The sequence below is a fragment of the Drosophila persimilis genome, unplaced genomic scaffold (genome assembly GCF_003286085.1).
Source record: "Drosophila persimilis strain 14011-0111.01,24,50 unplaced genomic scaffold, DperRS2 tig00000191-arrow-pilon, whole genome shotgun sequence".
NCBI classification, from domain to species: Eukaryota; Metazoa; Arthropoda; class Insecta; order Diptera; family Drosophilidae; genus Drosophila; species Drosophila persimilis.
The window spans coordinates 3,585,444-3,604,090 of NW_020825298.1; the positions used below are offsets into that span (position 1 = coordinate 3,585,444).

The 18,647-nt window shown below is 44.0% G+C and overlaps 2 protein-coding genes and 1 non-coding gene across 3 annotated transcripts in view; 1 reads left to right on the top strand and 2 right to left on the bottom strand.

The window, feature by feature from the left end:
- The first annotated feature begins 113 nt into the window (after positions 1-113).
- On the top strand, positions 114-738 carry LOC6595546 (thioredoxin-like protein 4A). Its single transcript, XM_002020597.2, has 2 exons — positions 114-211; positions 272-738. Exons 1-2 carry the CDS (start codon positions 134-136, stop codon positions 620-622), a joined length of 429 nt encoding a protein of 142 aa, XP_002020633.1. The 5' UTR covers positions 114-133; the 3' UTR covers positions 623-738.
- A 1,742-nt stretch (positions 739-2,480) lies between these two features.
- Positions 2,481-18,647, bottom strand: part of LOC6595545 — a 40,428-nt gene continuing 24,261 nt past the window's right edge. Inside the window, exons 2-4 of the mRNA XM_026988924.1 lie at positions 5,869-6,630; positions 5,486-5,808; positions 2,481-5,419 (exon numbers count right to left, since the gene is read on the bottom strand). Of these exons, the coding sequence (XP_026844725.1) occupies positions 3,353-5,419; positions 5,486-5,808; positions 5,869-6,613 (3,135 nt within the window). The 5' untranslated portion in view covers positions 6,614-6,630 and the 3' untranslated portion in view covers positions 2,481-3,352. The remainder of the gene's footprint in view (positions 5,420-5,485; positions 5,809-5,868; positions 6,631-18,647) is intronic.
- Positions 16,976-17,047, bottom strand: Trnaw-cca. Its single transcript has one exon. It is a non-coding gene; the product is annotated as a tRNA-Trp (tRNA).

Genomic DNA, 18,647 nt, shown 5'->3' on the forward strand with positions numbered 1-18,647 from the left:
CCTGATTGTAAATTTATATCGATATATTATATCATATCGACATAATACTATCAATAAATTTAAGTCCCATCTCTATACACTTTGTTTATGTTTTACCTTTTTCGCTGTAATTTGAAATAACAAACTCTCCAAGATGTCGTACATGCTCCCACATTTACACAATGGCTGGCAAGTGGACCAGGCCATACTCTCCGAAGAAGATCGTGTTGTGGTAAGCGATTCACAGGCAACTGTGCCTCCTCCGATGTCATCCACACTGTGCTCCCCGCAGGTTATACGCTTCGGCCACGATTGGGACCCGGCCTGTATGAAAATGGATGAAGTCATGTACAGCATTGCGGAGAAGGTGAAGAACTTTGCGGTCATCTATCTGGTGGACATAACCGAGGTGCCGGACTTCAACAAAATGTACGAATTATACGATCCGTGCACGGTGATGTTCTTCTTCCGGAACAAGCACATCATGATTGATTTGGGCACCGGCAACAACAACAAAATCAACTGGCCGCTGGAGGACAAGCAGGAGATGATTGACATTGTGGAGACCGTGTATCGAGGAGCGCGAAAGGGTCGTGGTCTGGTCGTATCGCCAAAGGACTACTCCACCAAGTACAGATACTAAGGTGGAGGGCGGCAGTAGGAGCTTAGATTAGTGTTCGAGTACCATCTTTAGGTCTAACAAATTGATCCCAAATACAAACGACTGTGGCACGAAACAAAGACTTTTGTGTATATGCATTTTCTTCTGGTTTATTTTACACTTGTCACAATTCTCATTGATATCGCTAACATTTACATCAATTTTCTTCTTTTATATATGTATAGGTATATATAACATTTAACTAAGTTTTGGTTTTTAAATAGCTCGTACTTTTTAAAAATTTTAATTCTTTCGTTAAAGTAATCTTTTGCATTAATGATTCTGTTTTGTAATAGTACTTATATTTGTTTTGTATCGATTTTCAATTGCTTTCATTTACCAATTTGATCAATTATTCTTCAAGTTTAACAGAGCTACGTACATATGTACATACACTCGTATGTACTCGTATAAATATGGAAATCATATATGCATGTAATATGGATATGGAAATCAGGCCGGGCTGTGGCTAAAGTCGGAAATGTTGGTGTTAGTACAAAAGTATAAAAGAAAACGTCGCAACGAAAATGAATCAAAGATATCTAGACTAGTAAATCTGTGTATATATATTCGAAATTCGCTAACTGAATGTTTGGAAACGACATCCAACATTTTGTCTTCATTATGCGCGTCTGCATTTCATTTCTTTTTTATTGTTCATGTAATACAACAGCTCAGTTTTTAAATACATATTCGTTATGCTTAGAATTAACAATTGGTTCTGCTACTCATTATCTTATACAAGTTAGGTTTGCTCATTGTTTTCATTAAATGTATTATATATGTATGTTTATGTATAATTAGCTACGTTATTAGTTTATATGTATATTTGCTCATTTGAAACAAATCAACGCTACAATTACAATATTTGCGAGCCATCATTTCCTCTTACTCTTACTTACCATCTTCAATCTTCAGCATATGTATAACCAACAATTAGATGATTTTTTTTTCTTCTATATATTTTTTTGATATACTCGTACCGCTTTAATTCCCAATTTCTAATACCATTTCCTAGGCGCCATTTGAGACGGATCTCATCGTACAAAATACTCACTAGTTTTTAAAAATATTCAAATAGGGCTCGATCTATACATAGTATTGGTTGTATATAAATATACATGCATATACATATGTATACTCGTACTTATGCATAGGAAAGGTACAAATTAGGCTCAGGCTGAGGCTCAGGCATGTGAGAGAAAGTCTCTAGAGTTTCGTTTCTAGCGGTTGCTTGGGTTTTGACGAAATTCAGTTCTATTATACAATAAATTGTTGTATTCAACAACAAACTGTGTATTTTGATTTGAATAATACCAGTTATTTGATTTGTATTCCACTTCACATTAATCTGCTTTAGCTTTCCTCACTTTCGGAGCAAATGCAGTTTCATAGAAAAATAGAGATGCGTAGGTGGGATGAGTTAGGAAGTTGTTTATATATGTATTTTCTTTATATTCTTTTGTAATAATTTTTAAATTTATATTCGTTTTCGTAACACTATTTTCTGACAACAACTCTATTATAATACCAACAATTTGTGTTCGAATAGGCAGGACGAAGGAGATGTGGAGATGTTCCTACAAATTCTGCACATAAGAGACATTTAGGCATTTTGAGTAGACCCTTCGAGGTCCTTAGGCTTGTTTCGGTCAGAGTACTTCAGTTGCAAGGATAGATTGATATTGATCGTTGAAAAGTTGTCCTTGTCGTGCAATCTATATTCTAATTTACAATACTTTAAGTATTTGGCTGCTGTTTAAGACACTAGAACAGTTTTCATTCCATTTCAGGGATAGAAATAGATTGAGATAGAGAGAGTGATATATTCTAGCTGCTGGCGATCGATATATCTATAGAAATATATATAAACTTTAACCTCCACTCCTTTTGTCTGCATACAAATATATATATTCGTACACATCTCATCTCTTTCTGTAGATATAGATAGTGTGAAAATAAATCCGAGTATCACTACTTAACTTACAGAATCCTATTAACAATAATAGACAACAGTCTCTAAGTACGAATACATTGTTGCTGCTCTTAACCTTCTTCCTAACCTCAAGAAATAGCTATACATATAGGTATAGTAGGCGTGTACTATAGCTACTGGTATCTGCATACACACTCATCGGTCAGTCAGTGCCGACTCGGAGTAACCCAAACTAACTTATACTGTGACTAAATGCGCTTAATCTAATCCTCCCAATATTAATATGCCTAAATACTCGTTTCATGATGGCTGTTTTGAGCAACCCAGGAAATTGGCTGCCAGACCATGCGCTTAGTGAAAACCTCTCCATCATCAAAGACATGATTACTTCAGGGACAAAAGATTGGATTTAGGAATTATAAAAAGGATTCTTCTAAATTATTCGGAAGAAAATATCATCAGCTAATGATCAACTTGTGCTAACGGATGGATATATTTACAGAATAAAAGATATTGAGTAGTAGTAACTTTGAGAATACTGAGAAAACTATTTAAAAGAAAAAATCGTTAGTTAGGGATCCCATTCTTGATCATTTAAGAGTCCGATTCTCGATATTATCACAGACAAAATGAATCAGTAGAATCAATCTTGACTTGGCGGTTTTCACTGCAGCCCATCAGCCCATCACCATGCATACAAAAGTCGGTTGCTAAGCTCTTAAATACTGGCCCGGCACACGGAACTGCATGCGTACTAGCAGCGGCAACAAACTGGGCTAGAAGAGTGTCTCCTTGGACCATTTTCTGGAAGTGCCGGGCAGGCTGGGATCGCGTTTGTCTTCGCCAGCCTCCACATTATCATCGTCCACATCCTCGTTGTCGTTCTCGTTTTCGTTCTCGTCGTCGTTTGGCAGCCTGATCAGGGGAAGCTCTAGCATGACGGCGGGCGTCGCAGTCGTTGTTGAAGTGGTGGTGGCTCTGGCTCCCACCTCATTGCTGGGCAGGCTTAGGTTCGTGGCGCTTTTGCTGATGCCCGCGGTAGCAGTGCCCTTTCGCAGTATCAGGTCCTTGAGGGAGGAGGGCACACAAATGCTCTGTGGGCGTGTAGCTATCACCGAGTCGGACTTGGAGGAGGGGCAGGGATCGTGATCGTGCACCAGTCTAGAGTTGAGTGGCAGTTGAGCTGGTTGCAGTGCCGGAGCCTCGCGGGCCTGGGAACACGCATAGTTATTGTCCATCCGGGGACTTGTGGTGGCGCTGGCGCTGGCACTGGGACTATGGCCGGGACTGGGAGTGGAGCGACCCACGCTGATCACCGTGTTCATACTGCTGTACTGTGTGTGGGTATTGGACTCTCCGCCACCGGTTCCTCCACCTCCGGCCACTGCGTCGAGGAGTCCCAGTTCCGTGTTGAGTGTGGAACAAGTGTCATCCTCCGTGGTGGTGGTCGTTGTGGTTGTCGTCGTCGTGGGCAAGCTCTGCGGATCACTGTACTGCTGCAGCAGCGGGCCCCGGCGCGGTGGACTGTGGCTTACAATGGCGCCAAAGTGTGTCTCGAGAGGCACCGCCTCGGCAGTCACTGGCAGAACATGGCCCTGGAACTGTTGCAGCGGCAAAGACTGCCCACTGTGTGGCCCAATAAGAGACACACGATCGCTGGAAGCGGTACTGATGGTGCGATGCCGTTGGAGCAGCGGTCGACGTGGCCGGGCGCCCGTTCCTCCCCCACCCGCCGTAGCCACGCCACTTAGGCTCATCCGCTTCAAAGCAATGACCTGGGGCAAGGGATTGGGCTTAAGGTCGCCACTGGCCTGCACCGATGTGCCCTGGCCCTGTGCCGCTGCTGATTTTGCTGCCGCTGCGGCAGCTGCTTCGATGACCGCCATGGCCACGGCCTGCTCCTCGCTGTCGCTGCTCAACTGCTGCATATCGTCGTCGGTGTCTGCGGGACTCTCCAGCCCGAACACAGAGTCCTCCTCGAGGGAGCGCAGCTCGGAGTCGGGGCACTCCAGCGAGGAAATCTTAAAGGAACTTAGTGAGGCGAGTGGCGCTCTTTTTTCGGGATTTCCATTGACATTCAGCGGCACCTTGGCCGAGACTGAAATGGTCCCAAGGCTGAGACTACCATTCAGGCGGTCCAAGCTCACGGGAGTACTGTCCACGCTGATGCTGCTGGAGGTGGCCACCGTACCCGTACCCGTACCCCCATCCCCACCCGTGCTCGCAGGTGCCGCTGCGTTGGCCGTATACGGGAAACTGTTGTTGTTGCTCTCGTTCCGCTGAAGCTCCACGAGAGTCAACTTTCGCCTCACTCCCAAACGGAGCTCTTCCGAGGGCGAGTCACAGAAGTGGAAGGCCTGATGTGCGCTGGTAGGCGGGGCCGATTGAATGGGCTTGGGCAGCGGCAGCCCCAGTTCCACAGTGTCCGCCAGCGCGGTCTGGTTGTAGGGATACACGTCCACGGTATCCGCACTTATCGAATGAATCTGCTGCTTACGTCCCGCCTGGGCACTGTCCGGATCGTAGGAGACAATGCTGTGCTTTCGCTTAACGCTGGGCGCACTCAGGCACGAGCTCCGCGGCGGCGTCGATGTCGAGGGATCGTGAATGCTGCGCTCCGACGGACACGGCGAAGCCTTCGGCGTGGGCTGTATCACCTGGATGTCCGGGTAGTAATAGTCCCAGTTCTCGATACTTGATGTGCGCGATGCCGTCGATAGCTTCCTCTGCAGCGTCGGCGGCAGATTGCTCATGCCCAGCGTATAGGCGGAGGTGCGACGCTCTAGGTAAGAGCTGTCCGTGCTGCAGCAGGTCATGGCACTGCTGCGACGTGAGTCGTGACCCTAAGGATGAGAACAAGAGAAGGATATTGGTTGGAGGCATTGTATTTCAATGGGTTGTTTACTCACCGCCATGGGTACGGACAGAAAACCCTGCTTGCTGCGCGTGGAATCTGTGCGCTGATGATGTGGGTGTTCCGGCTCGTCGCGAGCATCCCTCTGCATGTACTCCTCGTGCTCCAGCTCGTCCTCGGTCTCGACAAAGTAGTCGTCGGTGCCAAAACTGCCGCCCATGGGATAGTTGCTGAAGATGCGCGAGGATTCCGAGCCGCTCTTGCGACGTCCTATGGGACCGGGCGGACCGCCGCCGGCGGACATGGCCGAGTAGGAGAAGCGTCGCGGTGGCTCCAGGAGATAGCTATAGCCCATTGGGACACCAGCACCCACGCCACCTAAAAAAAAGCAGGAGGATTTAGATTCGTAGATTGTAAGAAATCCCTTGATGAACCTACCCACTGATCCGCAACGATAGCCTCGGTTCAGCAATGGCGGGGCACTCACATTGCCCAAGGAGAGCATCCGCTGGCGGCGGTACACCATGGCATCGTACTCATCCGGGTATATGGACATCCCCGTGGCTACAATGGCCTCCTGGATCTCGCGCTCCTCCTCCTCTTGCATGCACAAGGAGGCCACTGCCGCCATCTTGGGGTCCTTCAGCACTTTCAGGGTCTCGTTGCTGCTGCTCCGACTCTTCCACACGATGAGGAACACCATTAGGCCAAAGAAACCGCCCAGCGTGGCCGCGATCCTCACGCCGGTCATCACGTCGTAGGTGGCGAAGAACTCCTCCCGGATCCTTGCTCGCTCAGCGGCATTCTCGGCGTCGGTCAGATTTCGCTCGCCCGGAGGCAGCAGTGGCATGTAGGGCGTGGCCGTGTTGTGGGCGGGTGCAGGTGCAGCGGTGCTTTCATTTCGTGTGGCAGTGTTGTTGTTGCTGTTGGTGTGCGTCGGCGGTGTCGGTGATGGCGATGGAGTCTCTTGCAGGACATCGGCGCTGGTATCAATGAGTGCTGCCGCTCGGGGCCTGTTGTTGTTGTTGTTATGGTTGCTGGTGGCACGGCGGGTGATGCGTTGAGGCAAGCCTGTGGCATGACTAGGATGAGGAGGAGGTGGGGCTGTTGCAGTGTCTGTTGCTGTTTTTGCTGTTGATGGCGTTGCTGCAGACGACGAGGCACGTCGTGAAAGTTTTGCCATCTCTATTGAAACATTTTCTGCAATCGATAAAGAGTCAACAATAGAATTAGTATTCGTTTGTAATTTGATCAATTGTATTAAATCTAAATCACCAATACTACTATATTAAGAATACGTTTAAAGCAGCCAGGAAAACAAAACGTCGTCGTTGTCCGCAAGCTCTACTAAGGAAAAGATTATCGAAGACATCGTCCTCGGCTTCGGTGTGGGCGTCTATAGGGCGTGAACAAGCTCTACGTGGTGGAAGAGCAGCGGCTGCCGGCACACCGCCTATTATAGCGACCCGCAGTGAGTACTTCCGCGAATGCCCTACGGCGGTTTGGTATCGAACCTCGAGTATATTTACTCGGGGACGCAGCCTCAGTCCAAGCTGGACTTGGATGCAATCATCGGCGTGCTCAATTTGGCCCATCTTTACGGGTTGCAGAACGTCGATGCTGGCATAAAAAAATCTCTGCTGCACAAACTGGATCTCAGCAATGTGTGCATGATCCTGAATGGCGCACGCTCAACCAGCTGATTGAAGAATGCCTTAACTTTATAGACCGCAATGGGTCCGATCTACATAAGCATGAGGAAGTTTCACACTGTGTGCACATCAAGCGCTCATCTCGCTAGTACGTCTCCCACTTAAGACTGTCTATGATCTGGTGAAAATGACCACTGGAAAGAAAGCCCTACCGTGCACTCGTTTTGCCGGTGGTGAATGATGCAAACCCGAGATGATGATGTCTTCGATCTGAGCAGCGTTTATGTAATCGACTTTATTTTAGTGACTGGTTGTAATGGTGTGTACTTCGTGGTAGTTTCTTTCGAGAAGACTCACTGGGATCGTGTAGGATCAAGCAAAAATGCCACTTTTACTTCGGGGCGCAACCCGTGCGCTACATTCGTATCGTAAGAAGTGCTCAAACCTTGGAGGCATATAAACTGAGGTGAAAGGTCATTGTAATTAGTCGGTAGCCGTACCGAAGATTAAAAGATAATAGATTTCCAGAATGAAAGCAATTGATTTGAATGTATGATAAAGAGAAATCCAATAAAATCATATTTGAACGAACTTTATGGAGGAAACAATAATTTCTTTCAATCCCCAACACTTCGCACTTCGCCTCCTATTTTCCATGCCCTAATGACTTCCGTCCATCTTCCATCTTCCAGCCCTCATTCTTGTTTTTCGTCATGCACTCCCGCACTCCCGCCCTCCCCTTCACGCCCACAGCAATTAAAACGCCATAAACTCATCCACATTTCTTGGCGCATTCTTCGCCAGCGCCTCAAAGTTTTTAATTGTTTTCAGCTTTTCTCTCCACCCCATCCCATCCATTCCCCTTGTTTACCCAGTCGACGACTCCTCTTTTTCTGCACCTTTCCATTTTCCTCTTGCCCCACGCTCTATGTAGCATTCGCTTTGCGAAATAGCTTGGTAAATTTTTAACATTTCGCTAAAAATGAGTAAATTAAGGTATATACATATACATATATACACGAATATGCTATATAGGCGAGAGTTTAGGAGTGTACCATCCTCTCCTTTCACATTTTCAGCTTTCACTCCCAGTTTCCTTTCTTCTTTCATCATGTCATCTAACCTTCTTTTGGACAGTTTCTACCTAAATTTTTTAGATGCCGGTATTCTTTTGCCATTCGTACTATTCGCAAGGTTTTCCCAAGAGAATTCAGTCGGGTTAAGGTACAGCGATATCCTTGGATTTTTGAACAAGTTGGACGCTCAATAATTCAGAACGACTTTGTACCCACAGTTGCCTGTTGCCGTTTCATGTACATATGTACATACATACATTTGCCATTGTCATTGGCAGCTAGTTGGCCAGGACTCGCCTCCTTCCCCACTCTCCTCTTCGCACATAATTGTTCTTTTTGTATTGAAAGTCGCGCATTTGTGGAGCTTCGCTCTGCTGATTTTTCTATCTCAGTTGTTCTTTTCTCCCACACAATTCTATCCATCTCTTGGTCTCGTTCCACATTTTTGTTGTTTTATGTTTTACATAGTTATATGTATGTACATTTGGACCATGTTCGGGGAATGCTTGCTTGAATTTCTGCCAAGGACATGGCCAGTCAGTCAGAGCCGAAATGATTATTGTAAAAGTTTTGGTCGAACACTCGTTTTCCACCTCAAGCTCCTACCTTGGCTTATTCCGCTTTTCCATTTCTTTTCATACACTTTATTTTCCTATCTCTCTGTCTGTTGATACTTCTCTCTCTCTTTCTCTGTTCATCGTTGTCTGGCAAACAAAAAAGTTTTAATGGCTAGTATACATTGGCCATAATTCGTGTCCAACTTCCTTGCACATAATGAGAAAAAATGTAAAATAAAATTTGCAGTCGAAGCAGTTTGAAGTGATTTTTAATGGTCTCACAGTTGCCGCCGAAAACTTTTACCTGGCAATTATACATTTGAGTTCTCCTAATGGCTGACCATTTTGTTTGGTCTACTTTTGTTCTACTTAATTCAAGGTTTAAACAGCACCAGTCCATTTGATAAGACAAATTGAATTAGTATTTCAGAGGGTCAAACAATACTTATAATTTATTCTTAAATATTTCCATACATTTATAATAGATGTATTTCCATATTCCTTCCTTCGTTCGTTCAATATTTACTTTCATGTTCCTCCACACATTCAATTTATATCCAATCATCAAGAAAGAAATGAAATTACATTCAAAAATTGCAAAATGAACAAACGAAAACGAAAACGAAAGGAGAAAAGCTTTCCATCGCGAGGGAACAAAGTTATTGAATACTTCTAATAAGTTGCAGCTTTCGTTGAGCATTCACTGGCCTTCGATGTACGGAAAATTGAGGCAACAACTCGTATATGTACATGCCCCAAAAAAAAAGAAAGACAGAGTGTTGAAGCTACAGTTGAGCTGTATTGATGGATTAGCACATTTGGGGATTGGGGCTTAGCCAGGCACCAAACTGAACGGATAATTGCCTGAGGGTCGCCTTCGGTATACGAGTATACAATGCAGATAGATATGTATCTGACAAAAAAAAGAAATATATACATAGAGTACATTAACAAAGTCCGCGCGATGAGTGTGTGTGCGTTCTATCAACGCCATATCGATGGCGGAACAGGGAGACTTACCCGTACTGGGGAAAATGAGCGGAAAATGGGTAACCAAACTAACCAGACAACAACAATGGGTACAATGTGTTGCTTGTTGCTCGTTTCTCTGTTGCACGAATGATGAATGATGGTGGTTAGACAATGTACAACGGACAAACATGCTGACAGGCGGCCTCGACTCGGCTCGGCGTGGACTTGAATTCATGTATACGGTGCGTATGCGTAATGTGTATGAGATATGGAAGGATGGATGGATGGAGAGTATAATAATTCATCATGCCCACGGCATGTCTGCCCTATATATGTACATACTTGTACGAGAATCTGGCATTTGTTGTTACTGTCATATTTTTTGTGCCTTTGAGCGCATATTCACCAAACTTTGGCAAATGAAATTGACGGCAAATCAATTGAAATTGTATATAAATATACTTGTACGTGTATATCCGTACTTTTATATATAGATTATGTTTATATACACATACATGTAGTACTCCCCCGCACAACAATGTCTTTGTCTTGCTGTGTGTTGCACATTTTGCCCCCACATAAAATTGAGTTTTGCTTTGAGCTGCGGCTCTTTCCTTCCCTCTCTGCCTCAACAAAGGAAACCATTCGTGTGGATTGAGGCGTACAGAAATAAATACACAGCAGCTGATTTGAATAGAAACAAGAGCATTTGTATTGAAAGTTTCGTGTTTAATGGGATGTACTTATTTCAGCGCGGATTCAGCCTAAGGGATGCTCCTGTGGTTTTCGAATTAAAGAATAATTTTATAATAGTTTTTTATCATTGGTTTTCATTATTGTATTCCAAGAATACGACTACTTTCTGTCACAATCAAATAATATATTCACAGCTCATATTCCCTATTTAACTGGCCAGGATTGTCATCTCTCCCACACGCACCACCTCCTAAGCATCTCAAGTATGCCGCCCACACACCCAGACACAAAATACAGAAAGAGACACAGACACAGACACAGACACAGAGACATAACCACCTAAGCGGCTTATAGAAGCATTAGGCAAATGAAAATATTCAGCAGCAAAAATTTGTGGCCTTTTTTTGATTCGATTTACATTTTGTACTTATCTTTCAGCTTCTTCCCTGGCTTCGAGCTTCTTTTTAATTAGCTAAAATGTTGACTAAGCCGCAGAATTGAAGATTCTGACCTGCAATTTAAAGAGCCTCCAAAGAGAGGCTACCAGAAGCTTGCAAGCTGGATTTTAAGAGTCTGCCAGGCTTATTAGTGTCTGCTTTGTCTATGGTTTGAGGCAGGGACACAATGGCACAGAGCCAGCCAAATTATGAGCATTATGGCATGCCCCAGCCACACCTACAAGTGCCTACAATACCTACATACCATCTTGCCACAGAGCTTGGGCCCGTCCCGTGCGCCATTTAACAAACATTCCGTTAATCTGCTACACTTGGCAGCGCCATGGCCACGAGGCTGCTGCTGCCTGCCACATCCGCTCCAGTGTCTGTGTCTCCACTGTATGGGGCACTGCACGGCACGGCAATGGGTGTCCTCGTTGTTACTGCTTATTGTTGTGCTTTTATTGTTACGGCCATGTTTTTTTCTCCCTCTTCCCGCCCTTCCCTCCTCTTACTCCTAATCCTCCTCCGTCTGCTGAGCCTTCTGCTTCTCCTTTTTTTAATGCTCAATAAAAGGTATGAGGATTTTGACGGGATGTTTGCAGCTACGAGCCCTAACTTGCTGTTACTTTCAAATATAGATGTACAGATCGAGAATATATTTGCCGATCTATCAAAAATCAATTTTTTGTGGGAAAAACTGTTTTTTTTCCGAGGCCACAACAAGAGCGATCAATCTTTAAGGGTATCAAAAGGTTCGACTTCGCAGATAGTCTTCTTTTCTTGTTGTTTCATTTGGGGGCATTGTTGGCTGCCTCTTCCTTCAGCCTGCCCCCAATACCGCCTGTAGATATAAGAGCATATATATGTTCTTTTTGTCTTTAGGGCTAAGCGTTTTACGTTTATGATCCCAACTCAGACCCCAATACAGACCCAGGCACAGACATGAGCCTGAATCCATGTGAGCCCGCCCACGGGCCACGACACGCCTTCAACGTTTTTGTGTCGCTGGCGAATGTTTGTTGGAAACCGAAATGACTTTTGAATTGCATTTAGGTTATTGCCACTCACTGGAGCACAAATTATGCACTTAAAGTCAATTTTTTGACAACCAGCCACGCATCAGGAATTCCCAATCCAAATCCCTCCTGCCATGGCAGAAATTCGATTGCTTGCCCTTAAATGTGTCACGTTTTGAATTTGTTCTACTTTTAATATTTGCTCAAATATTTACCAGGACTACGTGCCTGGCCTCAGCAAAAATCGCCAAGGCCCTATGGATATAACGATAACTGACTGGAAGATGGCCTCGAGGGCCACGCTCCCGTCTCTAAGCTGCTGCTGGAGTGACTTCTGAACCATTTTCCTCCGACTTTGTGACTTTCTGACTCTCTGGATCTCTCTTTTTCCATTTTGTACGTTAATAATTTACTGTCAACTTGTATATTTATTGCTTAATCACTCGGAAGACCACAGATAATATTCGACGAATGTCTGTGCGGAGTTCTGTTTATGTGTACATATACCTATGCGTCTGTGTTTGTGGCCTGGCTATAAATCAAATGGGAAAGCATTCGGTTTGGCAAATGAAGTCAATTTGTAGTCAAAAGTCAAACAAAACCTGTGAGGCTTTGTGTGGATTCAATTGCTGAAGCACTGGGCTTAGGGGCAGATTAAAGACTGCCTGGACTGCCAGGATGTTGAGAAATAAAGCAACATGAAACGGATAAAAGGTGTAATAGAAAGTTAATCCCATACAGAATGATGATATATGGACTAAAGGTGATTAAAATTCCAGTAAACACAATTTAAGAAATTCCATAGGAATTCATTCCAAAGGGTTCTATTGGAGCTGAGGTAATTGAGCAATCATAGATTTATTAGATAACAGAATTTACTTGATGATTAATTTATATCCCGTTGTAGTTTTTGCACTCGATAAAAACCCATCATTAGTCTATCGACTTAAGTGCCCAAAGCATCCATAAAATAGCATTCACATTTAGTGGCTAATGATTATCCCAGTCTCGACCTAAACTTCCTCATGGCTCTATAAAAAAAACCATTAAGCTTTTGCTATTGCCATTCCGAATGCTGTGAAAAAGAACGCCGGTCGAGCAGCTGGCTCTGGCTCTGGCTCTGGCCACAGGGGCCTGCGAAGTAGTTAAATTAACAACTAATTTAAAACAATTTTTATGTGGCAGCCAGACAAATGGCTCGCCACCCAATTCTTTGCAGTTCCCGCACGAGCAAATAAGGAGCATGGCCGTGGACATGGACAATGCTCGTAATGTCTGTTCTGTCACTGGCTCAGGCTGTCCAGAAGTCCCGTTGATGTCCTCTGTCCTGGACTGGACAAAGAAGTCTAGACAAATTTATAACGACTCTGTTATCCTGTTTATGGGACATCGGCATCAGCAACAACAGCATTCCGGGCATTCCATTTTGGACATTTCATTTTGACACAAAGATTGACAAATGGTTATGTGGGGGGGTTTTTGGGGTCAGCTGTTGTTGTGACATGTGTGTGACGGGGAGTCGTGTCGTCGAGTGTTAATTAAATGGTGAAGTCGAGCAGCAGCTCGCTTCAGTTAATTTTGTTCAGTGGTGAAGTTTATTTCTAGTATAAAACATTAAAGAAGGGCTGGCTTTGGGAGTCGAATGCTGTGATACCCTTGCAGATGCAGCGTTTACATTTTTGGCTTAAGATATAGTTATTCTTTATAGCTGAGCTATGTACACATATATCTCAATCTGAAACAGAAGAGATTTTGCTGTTAAAGACTTTTTCTGTTCAAACTGATCAAGAAAACATATCCTTCTTCACTGCGTTGAAAAAATATTCTGAAAATCGTAATACCCACCTGCCGGGGTGTAATAAAGAATTGCAGACACACACATGGCGTATACGTAATTTACTTCAACGCCACAACAGATGACATTAAGTATCGCTCTCATACTCTTCTCTTCTTCATCTCTTTCTCTCGCTCTGTCTCACTTAACTCTCTCTTTACTGCTCTGGCGACACTTGACTTGTATTTTAGTATATAGTATATGCCCATCTGTATCCTTTACAGCGGCGTTAAAGTGCCAAGCAAAGAAGATATAATGAAAGCGCCACAAAGTATGCAATGGTTTTCCAAGCACCCACCCACATACACACACACACACACACACACACACACGACACACGGACAGAGGCAGACACGCAGGAAATAAACGTCGCTTGAGTTAACAATTACACTGACACCATTAAAGTTCCGTGCTGCCACGCCCCCGCCCAGCAGCAGTAGCACGTACCGCCCTCCGTGCACACCCATTGTTTAGCGAGGGCGGGCTGCATTCACAGTTTTTTCACTCCCATGGTCTTTCCCCATTGTTGCTCTTGCTCTTCCTCATGCAACTGCCGTTGACATGCCGCCTTGGGTCTGTATGCATGGAAGTGGCAGTGTGCTGGTGACATGTGCCTGTACCTGGCACACAGATTGCACATTGTCTGCATCTGCATCAGACACCTTACATTTTCTGTGGTCTTGCAACTTTTTTTGTCCTACGACAGCTGCTGGTCCCTGTCCTCCTGGCCCGCCTCCTCCGCCTGTGACACTGACAACTTGCAACTTACAACTTACGAGCATTTTATGCAAACGACTGCAAACTTTTGCCCACAATTGAGCAAATTGCTGTCCGGAAATGGAAATGTGCTTTGATTCAATAGCCAGAAGGGACCAGACCCTATTTTCCCATCTAAAACTTTAATTTGGTGGAACCAAAGAGCCCCCGACAAGTAATTTAAAAATCCATTCGCCCAAGCTGGAGTTGGAGCTGAGGCTGGAGCTGATGCTGGAGCTGAGGCTGGAGCTGATGCTGCTGCCCAAATGTGTATTTATCATAATGCCAATGGCTCTTGCCACCGAGCTTGCTGCTTGCAACAGTTGCAAGGGCAGCAGCTGCCTCCATTAACCCATTAAAAGCCCACAACAAGGACCGCAGCACGTAGATGCAGGAGCAGCATCCGAGCAGCCAGCAGGCATCCGGATCTTGAGAGCCGCAAACACAGCACGTAGCCACTTCTGTTCCGCCGGAGCGACAGACACAGCGAGCTATAGCCAAAGGGTTGCAGAGGGGCTGGGCTTCGGCTTGAATGGGATGGTAGATAGTGGAGAAGGATGGCACACCGAATGGAAGTTACGGCAGGACAGGTAACTATGGTCGAGCACACCGCTTCAGGTAGTTCGCTGCTGCAGCCACTCGCTGCAACATTGCCATTAAATCAGAGTTAACAACTGCCTCTTCCTGTCTGCACAGTGGGTGGCGAAGTCATATTTCTTCGGAACACATTTCCATACCCCTTCTTTCTTTGAAGCTAAGCGTTTCTACTACAACTACAGCCATGTCTAGTTAATATCTAAGTGCGGGTATCAAGGATATTGGCCTGCCAAGTATTGGATCTCTTCTTTGTTAGAGAGAACGCACGACCTTGGGATTTGTGTATTTGTTAGATTGCCAGTTTCTCCCATTGTAATCTATTCACGAGACCTGTTTGCTCATGGCACAGATGCTGTTGTGCTGCTTCTTCCGCAACTGCTGAAATCACGACGAAAAAAGTTTAAACTGCGGCAACAACTCGGGCTTTATTTGCAACAGAAAGGAATGAAAAAACGTGCACCGTGCTTCGCGGCTGACTCGCCGAAAAAACAATTATTTGTAGAGCAAGGCTGCGGGAGGCTGAGCGGAATGGTGGCTGGGTGGCGCACACTGTATATTTATTCTAAGGCCAGAAGGAGACACATCTATATATATATAGACAGAGAGAGGGAAAGGTATGAGAGGGAATACAAAAAGAGAGGCAAAATACATTGCAGGAGCAGAATACCAACAGACGCCAGCTAGCGGACGCTGACAGCCACTGGAACATATGCCTGGAACAGGGAACAGTGGGAGAGGAAGAGCGAAAGAACCGAAAGAGGGAGTGGAAAAGGTAGAGGTAGAGCAAGGAAGAGCGATAGTGCTGCCAGGGCCACCTGTTGTCAGCTGTTCGTACTGCACTTCTTATACCCTGGCAGAGGGTATGATGATTTTGATAAGCAAATGAGTCAAACGAGATGCCTCTGCATTTGTTTTCAAAACTCTTGAGTATTTGCTTTTCCAATGTTCACTTCCAGTGAATTTTCCCTTTCCGCAGAGTGAGGATCAGGGTATCAAAGTCTTCGATCCCCATATCAGTGTTTCCTTCTTGTTTCACGCTATTTCCGACCTCTGTCGTCGTTGTCGTCGTCGTCTGTCCCTGTCCTTGTCGTTGTTGTTTTTGTTGCTGGCGTCAGCTGGCACGGTGTTTTCTTTCTTTCTTTTTTGTCCCGCAATTTTATTTCATTTCATTTCACTTAGCCATTCGCTTTGTTGGTTTTTGTTGCTCCCGTTTTTCCATTTCCCATTCCATACACAGTTCTATTCTATCCGTCTCTTCTTTTTGCCTTGTTTTACATTTTGTAATTGAATACTTTAAGTGATTCTCGCTCTTTGGCTTTTTGCTAGTTAATTGACAAAATGACTCTAAGCAAGGGCCCATCCCCCCCTCCCCCACCACCCCATTCGGCCCTGTCCACAGCAAAAAGCGTCATTTAACTCTGATTTGAAAAGATTCAGAGTCACAAAACAAATTGAAAGGGTCCTCTTCATTCATACGAGTGGGTCTCACAGATGAGTCGGAAACGTAGAGCAGATAGGTCATGTGTAAATGGAATCTGTAATTAGAGTGATATTGATTTGATTTATATATGAATTAATTGATTTGAATGGGTTGGACATATGTACATACTATATGTATGTATTTCCATTTCAGGGACCCAAAAGAAGCTTCTTCAAGGAATATTCAAAGACTGCAATTACATACATTTGTTATTTTTCCTTGGAATACTTACAGTACAGCTACCAAAATATCCCAAAATTGATATGAATTCACAAGAACGTAATCGTAAAAGTTAACCCTACGTTTTCGTATGATTTCGTCAAGTATGCCATGAGAAAAGCAATGACCCCTATAAATTGGTAATTATGCTACCTCCCCGTAATTAATCCCACTTCAAAATAATAAAGATAAGCGCAAAAGAAAAACAAACAAAAGTAAAAGAAAAGCCAAAAAATAATGCTTCCAAAGTTGACCCCGACGTGATTTGAACACGCAACCTTCTGATCTGGAGTCAGACGCGCTACCGTTGCGCCACGGAGTCCACATAAGTCACGATGCCTGCCACACAAACCTAAAGCCCCAATCCAGTGCTCGATGAATGCTTGTTGTTGCTATTCGCGTGCCTAAAAATAATACCCCACTAAATAATGCGCTCGACGCTACGTCACTGCATTCCGTACTGTTCTCTCTCACTCTATCTTTCTCTCTCCCTCTCTTTCCAAAGTACTGTTCAGGTTATCTCTTTCAATTAGTATTTGTATTTGTTGCTTTTTGTACTGACATAAGGCGTTGTGGAAATCGCATTTGAAAGAGATTAGATGAATGTAGAAACCCGCTTCGTTGCTATTATTTAAGTGCAACATTGAAACGGGTTTGCAGAAAAGTGTAGTCACGAGTAGATCGCACCCAACACGTTATTGCAATAGAAAATCGAATGGTTCACTGAACAGGTCTTTGGATAACTTTAAATGCCAGTACAGTAAATTCGGACTATGTGGTACGAACGATTTAAGAATATTTTATAAGAATAATAATAATAGCTTGCTTGTAAGGAAATAAGTTCAGATTGGAACACAGTCAAGAATGGTTTTTCAGAAACCAATATCACATCGTAGATACATAAGTAGAAGCGATCGCTAGAGCATCAATTCATATAGCTAATGACAACTCATATTTGAAAATATGAAATATTATCCCTAAGGATGCCAAATGTGTCAATAAATGTTATTTTCCCATGCCAAAAGCTGACTGAAATTGATTCTGGCAGCCAGTCGTTTGTCATTTTTGCCATTAGTCGAAGAAGAGGAACCGAAACAAACAAAGCAAATACTATATTTAACTATATTAACAAAAACCGCATGGATGTCAGACAAATATTGTTGTTTGTACTCAGTATAATGTCTGTATTAAGCTAACCATTCCAAATTGTTGTCACAGAAGCAAATTAATTGAAGTTGCGATACTTCAGAAAGAGCACAAGTTGATGATTGAAATGTATATACGAGCAGTAAGTACTACAGTTACTGTTTAAGCATATATAATGGTGATTACTCTACTCTAGTCATGGTGAATGGTCCTTTGACAAAATCGTCATTTCATAGTATTCATTATCTCAACACACAACAAATGAATCTTTCATTATTCCGTTTCCATCCATTCAAAGATGAAACAGATGAAAACCATTCCCCTTCTGAATATTTAATTTGCTCGCCAATTTATGGAACACATAAAGCGGAAAATACATTGCCCTCTACTGATGGAGCGCAAGTACCATTTATATGATTCCATTTTATATCAGAAATAACAGAGAAAACACCTCAATGAATGATAACCAGGGAAATACTATTTATAGGTTCTTGATTAGTTTGGCCCCAAAACTTTTCATGGCGCACTTGAATACATTCGGCTATAATTGTATGCAAGCGTGAATCCCCCAGGGCGCCACACGAGTCGGAGATCCGCCACCAGATGGAACCCAGCTCACCACAATCCCCCTTCGCCCACACACACAGTGCTATTCAGGCTTATAGGGCGCACACTAATAAATACTCAACAGTTGCACATTTGAAAATTTCAGTGGAAAATGCGAGGCAAAAAGGAGGCTGGTCCTGGACTGAAACCAAATAAAAAGCGAGAGATTC